The sequence below is a fragment of the Vanacampus margaritifer genome, chromosome 13, assembly GCF_051991255.1.
Source record: "Vanacampus margaritifer isolate UIUO_Vmar chromosome 13, RoL_Vmar_1.0, whole genome shotgun sequence".
Classification (NCBI taxonomy): domain Eukaryota; kingdom Metazoa; phylum Chordata; class Actinopteri; order Syngnathiformes; family Syngnathidae; genus Vanacampus; species Vanacampus margaritifer.
Window position 1 is genome coordinate 21820368 of NC_135444.1, and position 18430 is coordinate 21838797.

Consider the following 18430-nt stretch of genomic DNA (forward strand, 5'->3'; position numbering starts at 1 on the left):
TTGTTGAAAAGTTCTTTTTTTGGGGTAGTTCGGGTCAAAAAGTTGAACTCATGATCAATTTAATATTTTCCCAAAAATCGATATTATTGATTTGTCCCCATGGTGTTTGTTTTCTATGTATTATTAACCAATTTCAAGTGTTAAATATCTCGAGAACAAATCTATTAACTGGCTCGGACACTTAAACTGCGTGTCACAAAACTCCGCCTCTCCTTAACGACGCGGGATTCTCAAGACATTATGTTGCCTCAAGATTGAAAGTCTGGATGTTTTTTGTTTTTTAATAATTAGGGATTTTGAAGATACGAGTATTCTGCCCCATAGCAACAACATATTAGATGTACTCATTAAACATAAAGTGCAAAATATATATACATTTTTATTTATATATTTTTTATTTATATTATTCATTAAATATTTTAATATTTGACTGTGTGTAAGATATCTATACTTCCATATTCATACACACTTATCTCATTGACTCCCAGCCATTTCCACTGAAGCAACCTCCTTCGCTCCCGGCGGTTTTACTGGATTTGGACTGATTTTGCAAGGCCCACAGAATATTGTGTTCTTTTGCTATTAAAAACACCAAAAGAAAGATTAGAGTCTCTTCTTTCATCAGGAAAATTTTTATTTATAAATATAAAGTTTATTTCTATCTGTTTCCGTTTTGCAGCAATTAGCATTAGAATATAGCTAAGTTTCATCATTATTCACAAATCTGTTTAAAACAGTGGGGAGAGAGCTTTTTTGCAACATGGCCCTGGTTGATCTCTTATACTCTGCTGCCACCTGCTGGCCGTTTTTGTATTAACTAGATCATGCATGACTGTAAAAGAGCCCTTTAAAGATCTAAGAAAGAAAATTGTTGCATCTCCATTTATTTTTTATTTATTTTTTTTGCCTTTCTGTTGTTCTGTTTCGCCAACTTTCAGCAAATTCCCAGCAACTGCGAAAGACAACAAGGAGCCTAAATGAACACATGTTGAGGATACAGAGCAGTTAATTAATTTGATTCTCAGCTATTGATGAAAGATTAGCAAAATATGTTGCACTTCCTCTCCGGATGGTACAAGCTGTGAAAACACACACACGCGCGCGCACACACACAAAATTGTATTCATTTAATCGCAAACATTCTTCCACGAAGCTGTTTGTATCGTTTATATACACTTTTTTTTTTGTGTTTCCGTAGCGATCTAATCCAATCAGTATGTAGGACCGTGGAACTTAAAGTAAATTAGCAATGGGACTGTTTCTTTAACAAATCAGATGTCAAAGTCATCAATATTTGTCCATCCTCTGACTGGTTGAAACCGAACCCAACTCCAGGCTGTTAATTGCTCACAGGGGCCCCCTACTGGTCAGCAGGTGCTTCGTTTGCTTATGCCTTGCTTGGGCCATCGAGGCAGACGTGCTAACCGCTAGCTCACCATCGTGCTGCCCTCACCTGTTTTGCTTTTCTCTGGAAAGTAGGAGAGCTTTTTATTTAATTTTTTTTTTTAATTGAAAGAAGCAGAGAGGAGTCACATTTGACTTTTATCGTGCGCGTGTGTTTGTGTGCGTGTATTAGACGTCCCTGAAAGGCTGACTCGGTAATGAAAGGTCTCCTGGCCTCTTAATGACGGGGGCCGCCGGCCGCCAGTGAACTCTCATGGCGGAAATGTCGCGAGGTCGCAGCGTCCATTTTCTGAACCGCTTATTCCTCACAAAGGTCGCGGGGGTGCTGGAGCCTATCCCAGCTGGCTTCGGGAGGTAGGCGGGCTACACCCTGAACTGGTTGACAGCCAATCCAGGCAGAATACAGTCACAAAGCAAAAAAAAAATAAATAAAAATCAACAAGGGATGGCTTTAAACTAAAATACTTGTAAGTTGAGGCACTCCTATATCAAGGTAAAAAGCCTTCTATAGAAGGATGGACCAAGGAAGGCGGAACCCATTACGTTTTGGCGAGGATTTGAATTAGGGCCCGCTAATACCAATATTTGGTCAAATAAAATTCTGATAACCAATTAATGAGGTAAAAAAAAAAAATGTAATGAATTGCTGTACTTATTTTTGGCCCCTATGAACAATAAAGATCTGAATTACAGACTTTTTTTTTTTACAATACTAAAATTGAGGGATGGGCAAGTATGATACGATACTCAGCCTTTTTTCAAGGTATCGGTACTTTTCGACAGCGGCCGATACCAGTACCAGCCATCCTCGTGTGGCTGTTTTACGATCAGGAGCTAGAATTAGAAAATAGGGAAATAGAATTTAAAAAATTGCCATTCATTTAATGCATTTTTAAGGAAAAATGCTATGTTGCGATATAAAGGTCTTTATTATTATTATTATTATTATTATTATTGTTATGTCATTGTGTTTTTTTTTCTTTTGTAAATTGTATGAATCAAAACTACTGGTGGTATCGTTACTTGGTATCGATGACTATTCAAGAGTACTCGTGCTAGTATCGTTCCGAGAACATCGGTATAAAACATCCCTACTTAATACTAAGAATTGTTTGACAATACTTTGTCTTTTAGTTTTTATTTGACATTACAACAGATCAGCAAAAAATGATGTCACTTTTTGTCTTTCATGTTAATGTGTAAAAAAAAAAAAACTTGCACTTTCATCATTCTACGCTTCAACATTTTGGTTTGAATGCACAATTTTTATTACTCTTGTTTGTCAGTTTTAGAGTAAACTTCAAGTGAGTGTCAAACAGCTTGGAGCACTTTGTGTTTTATTTCGAGATCTTTGCGAGCGAACGAGTGAGAAGTCAGAAGGAATACTTTATTTTTTATTTTTTTTTAAATTAAGACATTTGGTATTTTCTATCTATGCTGTTTTGTACATGTCAGCTCATGAAGGTCTTCAAGGTTACAGCAAATGTAAAATAATTTTGTCCATTTCTTATTCGAGGATGTAAAAAGAGGAAACGCAAAGTGCTCTCTTCTGTCCTGCCGACCTCGACTTTGTTGCCTTTTTTTTTTTTTTTTTTTTTTCTTGGTCTGACCAGTGATGCTTGAACAGCTACAGCAGCACTTTCCACTCTTTAATATTCATCCTTTCTTTGGCCCTCTTACACTTTTAATATTGTGATAGGAGGTTGGGTGATCTTGTAAAAATGCTAATTTGCTTCTCAAGCGAGAGCGAGATAAGACCGAGATCCTGGGGAAAAAAAAACAACAAAAAAAAAAAAAAAAGAATTAAAATTGAAGGAGAAGCATAATGCATTTCCATAGCTGGGTTTTAATTAGATTAATCTCACATGAGATTGGCCTTGTTAGATCACAATCAAGTGTTTTTTTTTTGTTTTTTTTTAATGACTGAATACACGCAAGGTGCAGGTGGGATCAACAAGTTTTGCATATACGCCATCATACATATTCATGACACTTGAGTGTTTTTTTTTTTTTTTTTTACCTGTCGTCTCTTTGTTTGCCACCCACACATACATTAACGAGGCGCGCAATTAAGCAGGGAAATCTCAAGCGCCTTCCACAACAACACGGGTACATCTACGCCACTTCACCTTCTGAAATTGCCCCCCCCCCTTCCTCTCCTGTTTGGGGGGGGGGGGGGGGTTGTCAGATGTGATACATTCGCCACCTTATAATTGGTTTTGTAATTAAATGTTTCTGCCTGGCTGATCACAAAGGACACAGTATTCTCTCTAATTAGGCTGGAAATTTAATATCCGGATTCTTGCCGCATTTTAACTTGGAGTTGTCCGGTCGATTGTTGATGACGTTTCATTTGCATATTGCTGTCACGGTTGCCCTCGTTACCATCTTTCTTTCTTTTTTAACTCCTCGTTTTGTAAAAGATGGAGGAGGAGGAGGAAAAAGGTGGCTGCATGCCAGCACGTCATCACGAGTCACATGATCATGCCCAACAGGCCACATTTCACATCATTCCACACGGAGCAGTGGGCGGGCTCTATTATGCCGGTGGTTTGTTCAATGTGGTGTTGATTTGAGCTCTCTGTGGAGTGTTGTGATTTGCGGAGGAGAAAAAAAAACAAAAACAAAACATGAGGCATGTGTGATATGGTTTCACGCCTCTTTAAGTACTTGTGAAAAAACACAGGTGGAGTTTTTTAATGCTCAGCGCATTCGCAACTCTGTTTTTACACTATTTCTTTTCATTCTTTTTTAATATATCATTTTTTTTTTATACAATACAATGCGAATTTCAGTGTCCTTTTTTTTGTTATGTGCGAAACCATCAAAATCGGCTTAATTAATCGTGTCTCGCCACAGCAACATCTATCCGTGAATTGTTTTTTTATTGACATCCTGAAATGTAAATTGCCGGAGACTTTGCTGCCCTTGTGGGGGACACAACAGACTTTCATTTATGGTCATTTTAGAGCTGCATGATTATGACCAAAATGATAACCATAATCTTTTTTAAAAAAAATTTTTTAGCAATTTTGTATTCACGATCAAAAATCACGAGAGCAAAAATTACGTCGTCACTTTTTAACACAATATGAAACTTTGAAACAAACGGCTGAATGAATGATAAATCATTTTAAAAATAGATAAATAAGTTTACCCAAGAATTTGAAATTCACCAAATGCTAATTGAGTAACCAGTCCAGACCACCTTAACGATAATTAATGTGCTTGCCCGCTGGTCATTGGCTCACTACTGGTTGAGAAAATAGGTACAGAGGAGCACGTGCATATTAAACGTAAATATCATAACATTCAGGTTAATTTAATATGGACCCGCCAAACTAATCGACAAGTATTTTAATAATCGAGTAATCATTTGAAACCATTTTTTTTAATTAAAATTGTCCAAATCCTGTGATTTCACTGATTTCTCTAGTCCTTCATAAAAGAAGACTCAAGAAGAATCCAAATAAGACATTTGGAAACATCTGTTTTTACTTTGGGGAATAATGACCGAACTGTACATCAATCCCCCTTCTTCTTTTTTTTTTTTTTTTTTTATCACTATACGAAGTACAAAATAAACACCAGTGACTGGTTAATAAGCATTAATCAGGGGGAAATGCTTTTGTAATACACTGTAATGCAAAATCCAAATGAATCAGATTAATCGAGTGAATAATCGATTAATTGATTGATTATTCGCCCGATTAATCGATTCTAAAATAGTCAATGGTGATGAAAATTCTAATTTGAGTAATTGTTCAGCTGTAGGTAACTGCCGTTAAAAAATGCGGACTAATCAACATCAAGTTGACTGACTCAGGCCTTTCTTTGTGGAGTTTTCATGTTCTCTCACAAAAAGCTCAATGGAGACTCCAAATTGCCCACAGGTGCGAATGTGTGTGGGAGTCTATTCATTTTCTGTCTTTATGGTAGCTCAGGTGCGCTTTGTGACTGCCGTGTAATTCCAACTCTCGTCCTGCCGTACGGTCTCCTCAGCATTACGCAAGTGCGGCGTAAGAACGTAAAAAAAAAGGTAGGCAGTTTTCCCTGAGACTGCAAAGTTAGTCCAGATGGTCGACTAAACGCTCGGCATGTGTGTGGCCTTCTGTTCTTCACGCGGGGTTAGCCAAAGCAAATTTTCAGAGCTGCGAGCCATTCGTGTTTTCGTGACGTCGATTTGCCGCCTCGTTCTCGGCAAGCTGTCAAAAAGGGGGACACGGGTCAAGTGCGTCTGGGGAATTTCTGCAGGTTTTCCCACCCGGGAGTCATCGGACGGCCGCAACGTGCACTTCAAAAGCGGACTGGCGTGCTATATTTTCCTGACTAACTGCCTCCCTTTGCTGTGTGATGTTTGTTTGTGGCCTGTGGTGTGTTCAGTCACAATTACCATCAAGCAGAGATGAAGGCTCGCCCGCCGGAGGGATGCGGATTAGTTTTAACGGTGAAGGGTGCGGGGGTAGGGGTAGGCGACACTCACAGCACCGCGCGGTGCGGCACTGCTAATTTGGTGCTGCTGTTAATTAATCCCCCGCCCACATGCGCACTAACATACACACCCTTTCATCCTGTCACGGCGCGCCACTCGCTCCAAATGGTACGCCAGGGACTCTTTTTTTTTTCTGGGAAGCGGCGCGGGGCTTTTGTTAACGAGTTGAGGAGTGGGATCGGCAAACCTTGGAGATCTCAACATGTAGGCAGTATTGTACTCACACTCTGTACTTGAGAAGAAGCCTGGACACTTAAAATAGAAGCTCCGATTCAACTCGAAATTCTATTCACCCCTTAACTCATTTGCTCCCAAAAACGTTTAAAAACATTCTATTTTAAATACTGCCATTGTTTTTATGATAGATATGGCAACCTCTGACCTGAAGAGTTCGTTTAAAGCAATGGTAGTTATTACAAAGAACGACCAGCAGGTGGCAGCAGAGTATAAGAGATCTACCAGGGCCATGTGGCAAAAAGCTCTTTTTTTTTAAAATTAGATTTATAACTAATGATGAAACTTAGCTATATTCTAATGCTAATTGTTGCAAAACAGATACAAATATACTTTTTTTTTTCCCTGATGAAAGAAGAGACTCTAATCTTTCTTTTGGTAGCTTCCATGTTTTTTGAGCAATAGAACACAATATTCTGTGGCCCTTGCAAAATCAGTCAAAATCCAGTAAGACAGCCAGGAGCGAAGGGGGTTGCTTCAGTGAAAATGGCTAGGAGTGAATGAGTTCAAAACCAGCACCATTTTTTCTATTGTTTTAAAAGAGAAAACAAGCACTGTGTTGTATAAAAACATCATAAAAGAAAAGATAAAGAGATCATCTGGCTTCATAAAAAAGCTCGTACTTACACTTAAGTTGAGGCACTCATAAGCGAATGTACCTTTGAATTGAAGTGCAAAAGTAAAAATGATTCCCCCCAAAAAATTTGGGATAAAAATCTCAGTAATGGACTTGTATAATACTGATACTTAGAAGAAATAAAACTGTCAGGAAAAAAAAAACGGAGTACATGTTGCATGGTGTAGTTTAAAAGAAGAAGAAGAGCTAGCTATAGCGCTAGCTAGCGATCTAAACGTGTTCCCATTTAGTAGCTTAGCTAACATTGTCAATTGAGTAGCAAAAAAAAAATGCTAAATTAGCTACCAGTAATTGTAAAAAATTTTGGAACTTGTAATTTTTAGGCTGGTACACGATGAAGCTAATAGGCCTAGCGCTTGTTGCGCTAGCCAAGTATTTGTGTAAAAAAAAAAAAAAAAAAAAAAAAGACTGCTTAAAGTCATTCACACTCAATAACCAACAACAAAAAACTTCTCGGTACACTTGAAAGATTCCCTCTTTATTAAATCAAGAACATATCGCACGTTATGAGCTAGCTAGCTTTAGCTGAGCTGTTCCAATAGCTTTGCTAACATTGTAAACGGAGTAACACAAAATGTTAAAAAGAGTTTTTGAACACAAAAAGATAGTCCATATATGTTTTCAAATGAAAGGAGTAAAATGAGTCATCAGAAAATACATCATCAAATAGTTAGCCCCAAAAAATAGCAACTTAAGTATTTGTACTTAGTTACTTCCCACCGTTGCGTGCAGGTGTGTGCGTGAGTCACTTTTGACTGCTCTCTTCTCCCCAGTCGCTAACATCGGGGGGGGGGGGGGGGGGCAGCCAGGCATGTAATGGAAACTTTGGAGATTTAGAGGAGCCACCACGCTAAAGACGAGCCCCCGGCGGGCTATAACTAATATTTTACGAGCCTATGAATCAGGCTAAGGCTGGGGAAATACTTTACGACGCTGCCGGCGTGTTTTGTTTTGTGATCCCGACGAGGAATGTTGATTGTAGCCGGAGGTAAAACATCGTTTGGGTTGGCATAAACTCAAATGAAAAGTTTGTTTATTGTTTTAGGTCCGAAACAAAAGATGGGAAACAGATGCAAAAGTTGGAGTTTGCTCGCTATTACTGATTTGTGACGAGTGCTGGGAAGTAACTAAGTACAAATAGTTTGTTGCTGTTTAAGTAGATTCCTTTCGGTATTTCTACTTCCTTTTTGTTCATCTTTCATTTGAAATTTAAGTACAGTACTTTTACCACCGTGAATGATACAGAACCTGTTTTTGGAGCATTTAATAGGATTTCGTAGCAAAAGTAATGCACTTCGATTTGCATAATTGAGATTTTATCATCTCCTGATTAATTAATTACAGAAAAAAAAATTGGGCGTGAAATACCACATTTAATCACATTTTGGTTGTTTATGGCGCTCCAAGCAACACGGAACCTTTCAGTTTTCTAAAATGGCTCGATGCAAGTGTGGAGAAGAGATTGCTTGGGGCGGAGAAATTGTGAACTCGTGAATGACAAGTCCAAATGATTAGGCCTGCTCGAGTTGTAGTATAGGCCGATAAAAGACTCAATGGAAGTGAAATTCAGACATGCCTGCCATCTAGTGTCAACATGTGGTATTACACCTCAAAACTTCAGCTCATCGCAGATTTTTTTTTAAAATACGGTATTTATATTTTGGGCTGCATTTTTCAGCATTTCTTTTCCCATTCTCCCTTTTTTTTTTTTTTGTGTGTAAAATCAATAAATCTTTACGTATTTATGCCGGCCTGCCGCCTGCTTCATCTGAGCAGGAGTTGAATTTTTCAGAGGCCTCGCAGCTCTGCCAGTGTCCGTCAGAAGAGCAGGAGGACGCGAGGAATGGGGGGAGGAGGGGGAGGGGGAGGGTTTGCAGTCGTCTGGCTTTTCCGGAAGGCTTGCCAACACGGGACAGGAGGCGTTTTGTCTGGACGCCTCCCAGGGAAGGGAGGGAAGGAGCAGAGAGCACTCGGAGGGGGGGGACGGAGGCATAAGGACATTAAACATTTGGATCTATACGCAATTTTATCATTCGCTCATTCACGGCTTGATCATCTGCTGTGTGTGCGCGCGCGCGCGTGCGTTTGTGTGTGTGTTCAGAAAGCACAGCATAAACCTAATCCCGCTGACTTAATTTGTCTTTGAATAAAGCTCACGCACGCGAGTGCCAAATTGCTTCCTGGAATAGATGAATGCTCGAAAATGAAACGAATTCATGCGGCAGCGGATGAATTTTGCCAATCTTCATAAAGAGAATATGAAAATCAAAAGCCGCTCGTTAGAGTGCGACAAAAGGACTCCACCCCTTGTTTTTCTTCCCGGAGGAATCATTTTATGCGTTATGGACCACCGAAAGACCACTTGTGTTCATTTCAGAAAAACACCCAACGTGTTAGACTTTAAGTGTTTTTGGTGCGAAAGGCAAACAGATCCACGTACTTGTGGCAATTCAGAAAATGACTGCATTGAATGGATCGAATCATAGTCGTCTTACGAATAACATTTTCCACTGCTAGTGTCTCTTTTGGCCCACTAGTAAGCCTTACTTAAAACTAAACTAGTAGCCCCAAAAGTCCTAAGAGTCATTTTGTCTGTACATGGACCTTAAACTGAATATTAATGACATTCAACAAATGCCCTTGACAGGTTTTGGCATTCTAGCTATGCTACTAGTGACAGAGGCCTCCTCATGAATCACGTCCTGAGCTAGCGACGAGATTATTTAGTTTGTTTTCAAAAGATGACACTTTTGATTAAAAAAAAAAAGTGAATGTAAAATGCAAGGTTTCCAAATCAAAGGCACAAGACCCATCGACTACGACGTCTAACTTTATCTGTGGTTATAAAAGCCACAAAGCCAGCTAAGCTACAGTACAGTATGCTAGCTTAGCTTTGCTACGTGTAGTTTAGCTAACCAATAGCTTGTCAAACAGTTCTGTGTTCAACTGAGAAAGCAAAGAAATAAACAATAATGTGATTGTGAATGTGTTCACAAAGCCGACTACTGCCAGTCCAGTGTGTGAAAACACAAATTTAAATTTAATTTAATTTAAAAAAAAATTAAATCTAATTTAAATGCAGATCCTGAGCACAAAGTGGCTAATGTGTGAATATATATTGTGGCTGATCAACATTATTAGGCTTGATTTTTTATTTTTTTTTAACTCACATCAACTTAATTCAGCCTCAAGTTTTGCCACAGTTGTTTTGAAAGATTCCACTTTTCAAAACTAAACAAAACCCGAGTGCTGATCAGTATCACACACGTTAACATGGCGCCGACTCGCACAGGAAGCCAGGTGGCGTGTGTTAACGGGGGGTAGCACTTCACTGTCACTCCACAACGTGTCACTTGGTAAACGACACCTCATACTTGACACCACACATCGGCATCGAGCGCACGCTTTTTCTTTTTTTTTTTTTAACCGGTGAAATTGAGAACCCCGCCGGGACCGACGCATGGAAGTTTGATTTTGGGGGGGTGGGGGGGGGGCAGCATTTGGCTTGAAGTGGGCAGCTTCCATTTAACTGAAAAGGTGGTCGTCATCATGACCACCCTCCACGCTGATGTCATCGGAAGCCTGGTGAGGACTGGGGTAATAATAGTTCGGAGTTGAACCGAGGGTTCGAAAAAGGGTGGACAGGTTTTGGCAAATTTATGAAAAGGTTCGGGTAAATTTCCATTGGTGTTTTAAGATTGGAACATTTGGTGAATATTCCAAAGTATTTCAAATCGAGGTGTCAGTTTGTGGAACAATCTGGATTATAAAAGTAAATCATCTCCGTCTATTTGTATTTTTTAAAAAATACATAAAAACACAATTACTGGGAAAAATATACATAGCACAAGGTCATGCTGGTAAATTATTTTATGTAATTGTTACACTGAAAGCGTCTTGACTGCTTGCTGTCATTTATTTTCTGTTGATCGTTTTTTTTGTATGTTTATCAGGGGCATCTTATCTCTAAAACCATGTAAATGACATTTTTGCCAAAAGTTGTGTAGGTTTACTTTGCTGTAATGTTTACACGTCAGTTGGAAGCCATTTGTCATCGGCAACTGCAGATGAACTCAAAGTCGTTTGTCTCCTGTCGGGCACCGTTGGCTGCGTTGCGGGCGCCGTCGGGCTCGCCGGCGACTTTGCGTTTCGAGAGAGTGATTTTTGTGGCGTGGCGTCATCTACTTTGAAGTGTCACGGTGAAGAAATTGGCCCTGGATGCCACATTTGTTTTAAGATCCGCAAGCTGGTTTGGATTACAGCCTGTCAATCATCAGCGGCTGCACGCCCGGCGAGCGTCTTTTGACGCTTTCAGTCTCGACAGGCCGCATTCAACCTCCGTCAGCGAGATTGACAGCGTTAATGGTGAAATAATTCCACACATCAGGCAAGTCAAAAGCTTCATTTCACTTTAGAGTTGTTTAGATAATCACTGCAGAGTTTGGAAGAAGCTTCTGCTGATTGACATACAGTAAATATGCGGAATGACTTCAAGTTTTTCGACGTGTGCTGACTGCCTGCTGTTGTATTATTTTCTATCTAGACTCTTATTCATTTATAGTTCATCATGGGACTATTACTGTTGTTGCCCTTGATAATCGCACCATGTTTTTGTGGTTCAATTGAAAAGTAATACAGTGGAGTCTCAAAACCCAAGACGCGGTCGCAGTTTGTCCTTTGCTGTGCGTCGTAAATGTGCGGCGCTCGATGGCTTGGTGTGTAGCGATGGCGCATCCCAGTCGCGTTCAGCGGCCATCTTTAGAGGTGGTTTGCCCACTTTGTGTCCTTGCTTATATGGGCTTCATTTGGTTTTCTTTCATGTTTGAGGAGTGATTCAATGGCCCTGAGTGACCTGCTCAATGACTTGACTCAACTGCAGCGCTTTCTTGTCCTTTTTTGTCGCCCCGCAGGATGAATGCCGGAATTTCATGAAGGTACTCCTCAGTCGGCCCGGCGGCCTGTTTGTGTGCGGCACCAACGCCTTCAACCCGCTCTGTGCCAACTATACCGTAAGTCGCCAATAAATGTCAGATCTGTTTTCCCCGATTACACATCATAATTAGTCCGTCTGCTCAGGTGAAGATGCAAATTTTTTTATCTTCATGTCAAGATGTTCCTGTTGCTTGTTTAAAAAAATATATATACCTGTCAACTAGTTTTAGTTTTTAAATAAACACAATGAGCAAAAATCTGTGAATAGGCATATTAAAAGGTTTTAAAAAAATTTTTTACACTCAATATGCATCTTCTGTTTAGATAGTCCACTGATGTGGCCACTTTAGAGTGCCTTGTTGTCGGGCACGAGTGCATGCACATCACCCAGAGAAAGGCGGAAGAGCAAAGAGGGGATAATGTTTTGTGAAATCCGACTTGACAGCCAATGTGTGGACGAAGGCTTTCGGACCTGCGTGACCGCTTTAGAGCACCTCGTTGTTCGCCACAAGTGCATGCGCATCATCTAGAGAAAGGTAGAAGAGTGGAGAATGTTTTGTGAAGTCCGACTTGATGGCCAATGTGTGGATGAAGGCTTTCGGACTGGCGTGACTGCTTTAGAGCACCTCGTTGTTCGCCACAAGTGCATGTGCATCATCTAGAGAAAGGTATAAGAGTGGAGAATGTTTTGTGAGGTCCGACTTGACGGCCAATGTGTGGACGAAGGCTTTCGGACTGGCGTGACCGCTTTAGAGCACCTCGTTGTTCGCCACAAGTGCATGCACATCATCTAGAGAAAGGTAGAAGAGTGGATAATGTTTTGTGAGTCCGACTTGACGGTCAATGTGTGGATGAAGGCTTTCGGACTGGCGTGACTGCTTTAGAGCACCTCGTTGTTCGCCACAAATGCATGCACATCATCTAGAGAAAGGTAGAAGAGTGGAGAATGTTTTGTGAAGTCCGACTTGACGGCCAATGTGTGGATGAAGGCTTTCGGACTGGCGTGACTGCTTTAGAGCACCTCGTTGTTTGCCACAAGTGCATGCACATCATCTAGAGAAAGGTAGAAGAGTGGAGAATGTTTTGTGAAGTCCGACTTGACGGCCAATGTGTGGATGAAGGCTTTCGGACTGGCGTGACCGCTTTAGAGCACCTCGTTGTTCGCCACAAGTGCACGCGCATCATCTAGAGAAAGGTAGAAGAGTGGAGAATGTTTTGTGAAGTCCGACTTGACGGTCAATGTGTGGATGAAGGCTTTCGGACCGGCGTGACTGCTTTAGAGCACCTCGTTGTTCGCCACAAGTGCATGCACATCATCTAGAGCAAGGTAGAAGAGTGGAGAATGTTTTGTGAAGTCCGACTTGACGGCCAATGTGTGGATGAAGGCTTTCGGACTGGCGTGACTGCTTTAGAGCACCTCGTTGTTCGCCACAAGTGCACGCGCATCATCTGGAGAAAGGTAGAATCTGAGAAAATTGAAAAACTCGCTGGTGCCCTTCTGAAAACAAAACTGAGAATTTCACATCTCTGTTTTGCTTCATGGTTGCGTCACCTCCAATTGCGTGACAGCAGATGTTGAAGAGGCGTAGAGCGAATGAGCACGTGTGAAAATATGATTCATTTGTTTCTCTGCTTGGGGAAAAAAAGGGAATTAATCAAGGAGGAAATATGAAGTCAACAAGGTTCTGCTAACAAGTGTTAACTGACCCGACCGTGTCAATTTGCCCTCTAATTATTTTCCTCCCCTTCCCATTAGTCGAGGCGTTCTTCATCTTACCTCAATCCATCAGCGTGTACCTGGAAAAAAAGCCACCTCTGCTCCGCAACTTCAAACCAAAGAAACGGCGCATAAATTAGTCCTCAGCTTGGCTGGCGATTTGAATATTAAACGTTGGATCAAAGCCGAAATACTTTGATGATTAAAAATCATTTTTCATGCCTCGCAGTACGAGCGGCAGTGGGCCGTCGGCCCGTTATCTGTCAGCTGCTAATGACAAGTGTGTGCGACGCACCTGATTGCCTCGTCGTTTCCTTCCCAGGGGGCTAGTTAGCAATGCTAGCAACAGATTTATTTATAGCTGTGCCTACTGCTTAACACCGTATGCTAATCCTTTGTATATGTTTTTTGTTCGCTATTCATAAACTCACTGATTCACATTCTTTGCGCTCTTTTTTAAACGCATTTTGAACTTGTTGCCAGCACTGTGGTCCCGATTGGGTGAATATTAGCGTTAATTGGAAGAGCTAAAGCTAGCAATGCTAACCGCTATTCTTAACACCAGCCTTTATGTTTTTGCAATCAGTCGAACGTCCTTGAGCGGCTGATTGACGAGACGCCAAACACATGAGCGGCCATTAGTTGATTTTAAGCTTTCATCGCCGTCGCGAGATAGTAAAGTCGGCTAGTCGACTAATTGACGTATCGGTTCAATCTCGGACACGTCCACAGATTATTAGCGTAGGAAATGATGTGCTTTATTTGCGGACACCTTTATCCATCCCGTGTGCGTGCGTCTGTATTATTCATGTGCAATTGTGTGGCTCTCTTGTTGTTGTTATTGCACCTTAATTGCCGCCACTGAATCACGAGTGCGCACTTACGCTAACGCCGTCTAATTGTCATTCTCCACTGACTTGTTTTTTTCCACACTATATTCATATTCCTGCTGATTGATGCCTCAGTGTGTGTGTGTTGTGTGCGTAACAGGGAGACACTCTGGAAATGGCCAGTGACCCCGTCAGCGGCATGGCCAGATGCCCCTACGACCCCAAACACGCCAACGTGGCTTTGTTTGCAGGTAAACGTGAGCCCATCACGGCGTCGTCGTGTTCCGGCACGCATTTAGTTTTTATTCTGTCATCTCCATAATGACTTGAGTGCATATCATTAGGATCCTTCATTGTTTGTCACCAGGCTGGATAATGGGCCTTTTATTATGCTCGGCTGCGGCTTTCTTGAGTTTAACTTCGCCGCATTGTTTGTTGACTTCGCTTGATTTAACACTTGACACCGTATCATTTAGCAGCTTTCTCGAATATTAGCTAGCATTAACTTCTTGTCATATCTTTTTTTTTCTTTTTTTTTTCAGGCGAGCTCAGTATTGTTCATTCGATTTGACATCATCATTGCTCTCCTTTTTTTAAAAAAACAAACAAACAAATCAATTAAAAAAATTTTAATAAATGTTTTTTTTTTAAATATATATACATATATATATATACATATACACACATATACTGTATATATATATTTTTTTTTTTGTATGTGGGTGAGTATGTGTATGTGTGTGCGTGCGAGCGTGTGTGTATTCATCAGTTCACCTAAAGCCCATTAAAAAAAAAATCCCATACTAATAATATAATATAATAATAAATTGCCAAATGCAGAAACATCAATGTAAGTTATCACGATGTAGTGGCTCTCGCTAACAGACAGAATTAAGTAACCGGAATTAGGTTAAAAAATTCTATATACGTAGACCATGTTTCTATAAATTTTGATATTTGGTTTTTATTTGAGGCAGATATTTTTTCCATTAAAATGTGATTTATGAGGAGGTTAGACCATTGGTCGATATTCAGAGTTTGTTTATTTTTCCAGTTAACAAGAATTGTTTTTTTAGCGATCGTAAGGGCTACAAGTGTAGATTGAAATTGTTTATGTGGTAAGTCAGTTGTTGTTAGGTCACCTAGCAAACACAAGTTTGGAGATAAAGGTATCCTACAGTCCAAAATAGCGGAAAGTTTTTCTAAGACTTTCTTGTCATATCTGATGCATTCCAGACCCAAACGCTAGTGGGGAATATCCACAATAGCTGGATAGCTGTATAGCTATAGCACTTTTAGATACTTTATACATTTATTTTGATAAAACTCGTTTTATCTGCTGCTCAAAGAAAAAAACAAATTTTATCATGTAAAAAAGTTGCTTTTACTAAAAAAAAAAAAAAAAAAAAAGCATAAAATGTATACAAAATAAATGTCAGGCAGGGCTTGGTGGGGTGGCTGTAATATTCTTGTGAGATCTGTGCCTTTAAGGGGCGTGGCCTATTGAGCTAGATTGGGCTTGGCCTATTAGTCTGTGAGGGCCTACAGCGGGCCTTTGCAAGTGTTTTCATTTTCTATTTGTGTCGTACCCGTTCAATAAGTGGTGCATTGGTGACTTGGGCTCTCCTTTCCCACGTGTGAGGGCATTACAGAAAGCCCATTCCAATAACTCTTTGACTGCCAGACGTTTTCAAAAAAGGGATGCCGTGGGTGCCAGCCGATTTAAGCATTTTTGACTGATCTTTCAAGGTCCACAGAAAATTATGTGTTTGGACTATGGAAACACACATACTACCAAATGAAAGATTGGACTCTCATCTTTCATCAGAAAAAAAAGTTTGTTTCTACCTTATTACGTTTTTCAGTAATCAACAATAGAAAATGGTTAGTTTCACCTCAGTTTTAAAAAAACGTCTTTTAACGTCTTTGGTACTCATCCATTTTTACTAAACGTTATTTAACGTTTTTGGCAGTCAAAGAGATATGAGATTTGGAGAGTGCTCCAACCTACCTTTTGGACTTGGTCTGGGAATAGCAAAAAATTTGCATAATTGATGGCCTTTATGAATGCATTGGAAAAAATAAATGACCTCTAAAAAGCTTAATAAATAAATAAATAAAAATTGGGGGGAAAAAAGGTACCCCCCCCCCCCAAAAAAAAAAAATTGGGGAAAAAGCGTGAATAAGCCTCCAATTAGCATTTGCAACCAAAAACAGGGGTGAACCCCACAAGAAACAATTAAAAATATTACATTAAACACAAAAAAATCCCCGATCAGGTGATCATACCGTGTAAGCAGAAATAAGCGTGCGCCAAACCGTACGTCTTTGAAGCCCAACATTCTCACCTTCAGAGTTGCAAGCGTCAATTTAAGTGTCTTTAGACTATTTTTTGCTGGCATCCCAAATTGCCAACTTGTCCGTCACCTGTCTGTGTGTGTGTTTGTGTGTGTGTTTGTGTGTGCGTGCGCAGAGGGAAACCTGTTTACGGCCACCGTGACAGACTTTCTGGCCATCGACGCGGTCATCTACCGGAGCCTCGGGGACAGCCCTGCCCTTCGCACCATCAAGCACGACTCCAAATGGTTCCGAGGTAGATGTGTGCGTGCGCTCGTGTGTGTTGCTGAAGGTACGAGTGTGTATTTCTGTGAAGAATCATGAGCATTGTAGCCCCCCCCCCCCCCCCCAGCCTTGACAACTTTATGTTGAGTTAGCAGCTGCTCGGGCCGGCCCCTCGCACGTCACTATTTCACCGGGATAAGGCCCGTAAAAAGAGCCGCTATCGGGACCCCAGCAGGGACCCGTTGCTAGTATAAATCCAGTGAAACGTCAGGACGCCGTTACACACTTTTTGTTGGGTGTGAAATCCACATGGACTGTGTCTTCTCCTTCTTCATGCTCACAAGCCAACACGCTATTTTTTTTTTCCCAGCTTCACTCCTCTTTTAGTGGCCATCAAGTAACAAGGAAGGAGTAGAAAGTCCAGATTTCTGTTTAGCTTGCTCAGAAAATTAATTACTCAAGTATCAAGTCAACTGACTTTTTTCCACTGCTTGCATGTCCAATAGCTTCATCTGCACTTTCCTCCCCCCCCCAACGTAGAACCTTTCTTTGTCAGCGCTGTGGAGTGGGGCCCTCACATCTACTTCTTCTTCCGAGAGATCGCCATGGAGTTTAATTACCTGGAAAAGGTAATGAAAATACGCTACAGTACAGAATGGCTTCCACCACCGAGGGTGTCGTCATTAAAGATGGCCGCTTTAACCTTCGTCTTGTGTTAACTTTCTGTTACCACCTCTTATGTTAACGGGTCGGTTTCGACCCGTGTCTTAAATCAGCTGTAAAATACACTAAAAACAAGTAGATATCATCCAATTTATTTCTCATCTCTTGGTTGGCTTGTTAGGCTTCCTTATCCATGAAAATATTAGTTTTAAATGACGAACAATTCATTGATGTTTTTAGAATATAGCGTGACTTCTGCTTTGCCACCAAACGTCGTATTGAGCCTAATAGTGCTGCCATGGTAGCTCATATTCCCACGGTTGATGTCACGTTGGGCTTCTTTAGAATGAGTTAAGATGCAATCAAATGCACAAAAGTCATACACGCCATTTTGTGTCCTTTTTTGGGGGGGGCCATATTTAGTCGTTATTTTTTTGCATCATTTTTAGCTCATTTGCTCCCAAAAGCGTATAAATACGTTCTATTTTAAATGTTTAAGTGTCCCAAAGACGTTTTTATACATTTTTTTTACGTTTTGTTTTGTTTTATGCTAGAGCATACAGAAGGCTTTGATGCAGCCTCTCAACTGTTGAAGAAATGGTAGTTATTACACAAACGGCCAACAGGTGGCAGCAGAGCAAAACTGAAGCAAAAAAGCTGACAGAATAAAAAATTGACTAAATCGGAATAAAAATCCATAAGAAAACAGCAAGATAACAAATATTTACCAAAACCTGTTGAGAATGGAGCATAAATTGGCATCTAACGCAAATCAGTTCAAAAAAAAAAAAAACACAACAAAAAACAGGTGTAAACTTGTGAAAAATCTGGCAAAAAACTGATTTGAAAATTGTGGAAAAAAATGGGAGAAAACAGAAAAAAACAACCCTGACAAAATATAGCAAAACAATAAAAACTGTAACAAAACTTACAAGATCTGACAAAACAATTGTTAGCCT

At 40.4% G+C, this 18430-nt stretch overlaps 1 protein-coding gene across 2 annotated transcripts in view; it reads left to right on the forward strand.

The window, feature by feature from the left end:
- sema6bb (sema domain, transmembrane domain (TM), and cytoplasmic domain, (semaphorin) 6Bb) overlaps positions 1 to 18430 on the forward strand; it is a 170323-nt gene that overhangs the window by 100663 nt on the left and 51230 nt on the right. For both annotated transcript variants that reach the window (XM_077583867.1, XM_077583868.1), the window contains exons 7-10: positions 11678 to 11776; positions 14407 to 14497; positions 16720 to 16839; positions 17349 to 17437. In XM_077583867.1, coding sequence (XP_077439993.1) covers positions 11678 to 11776; positions 14407 to 14497; positions 16720 to 16839; positions 17349 to 17437 — 399 coding nt within the window. The remainder of the gene's footprint in view (positions 1 to 11677; positions 11777 to 14406; positions 14498 to 16719; positions 16840 to 17348; positions 17438 to 18430) is intronic.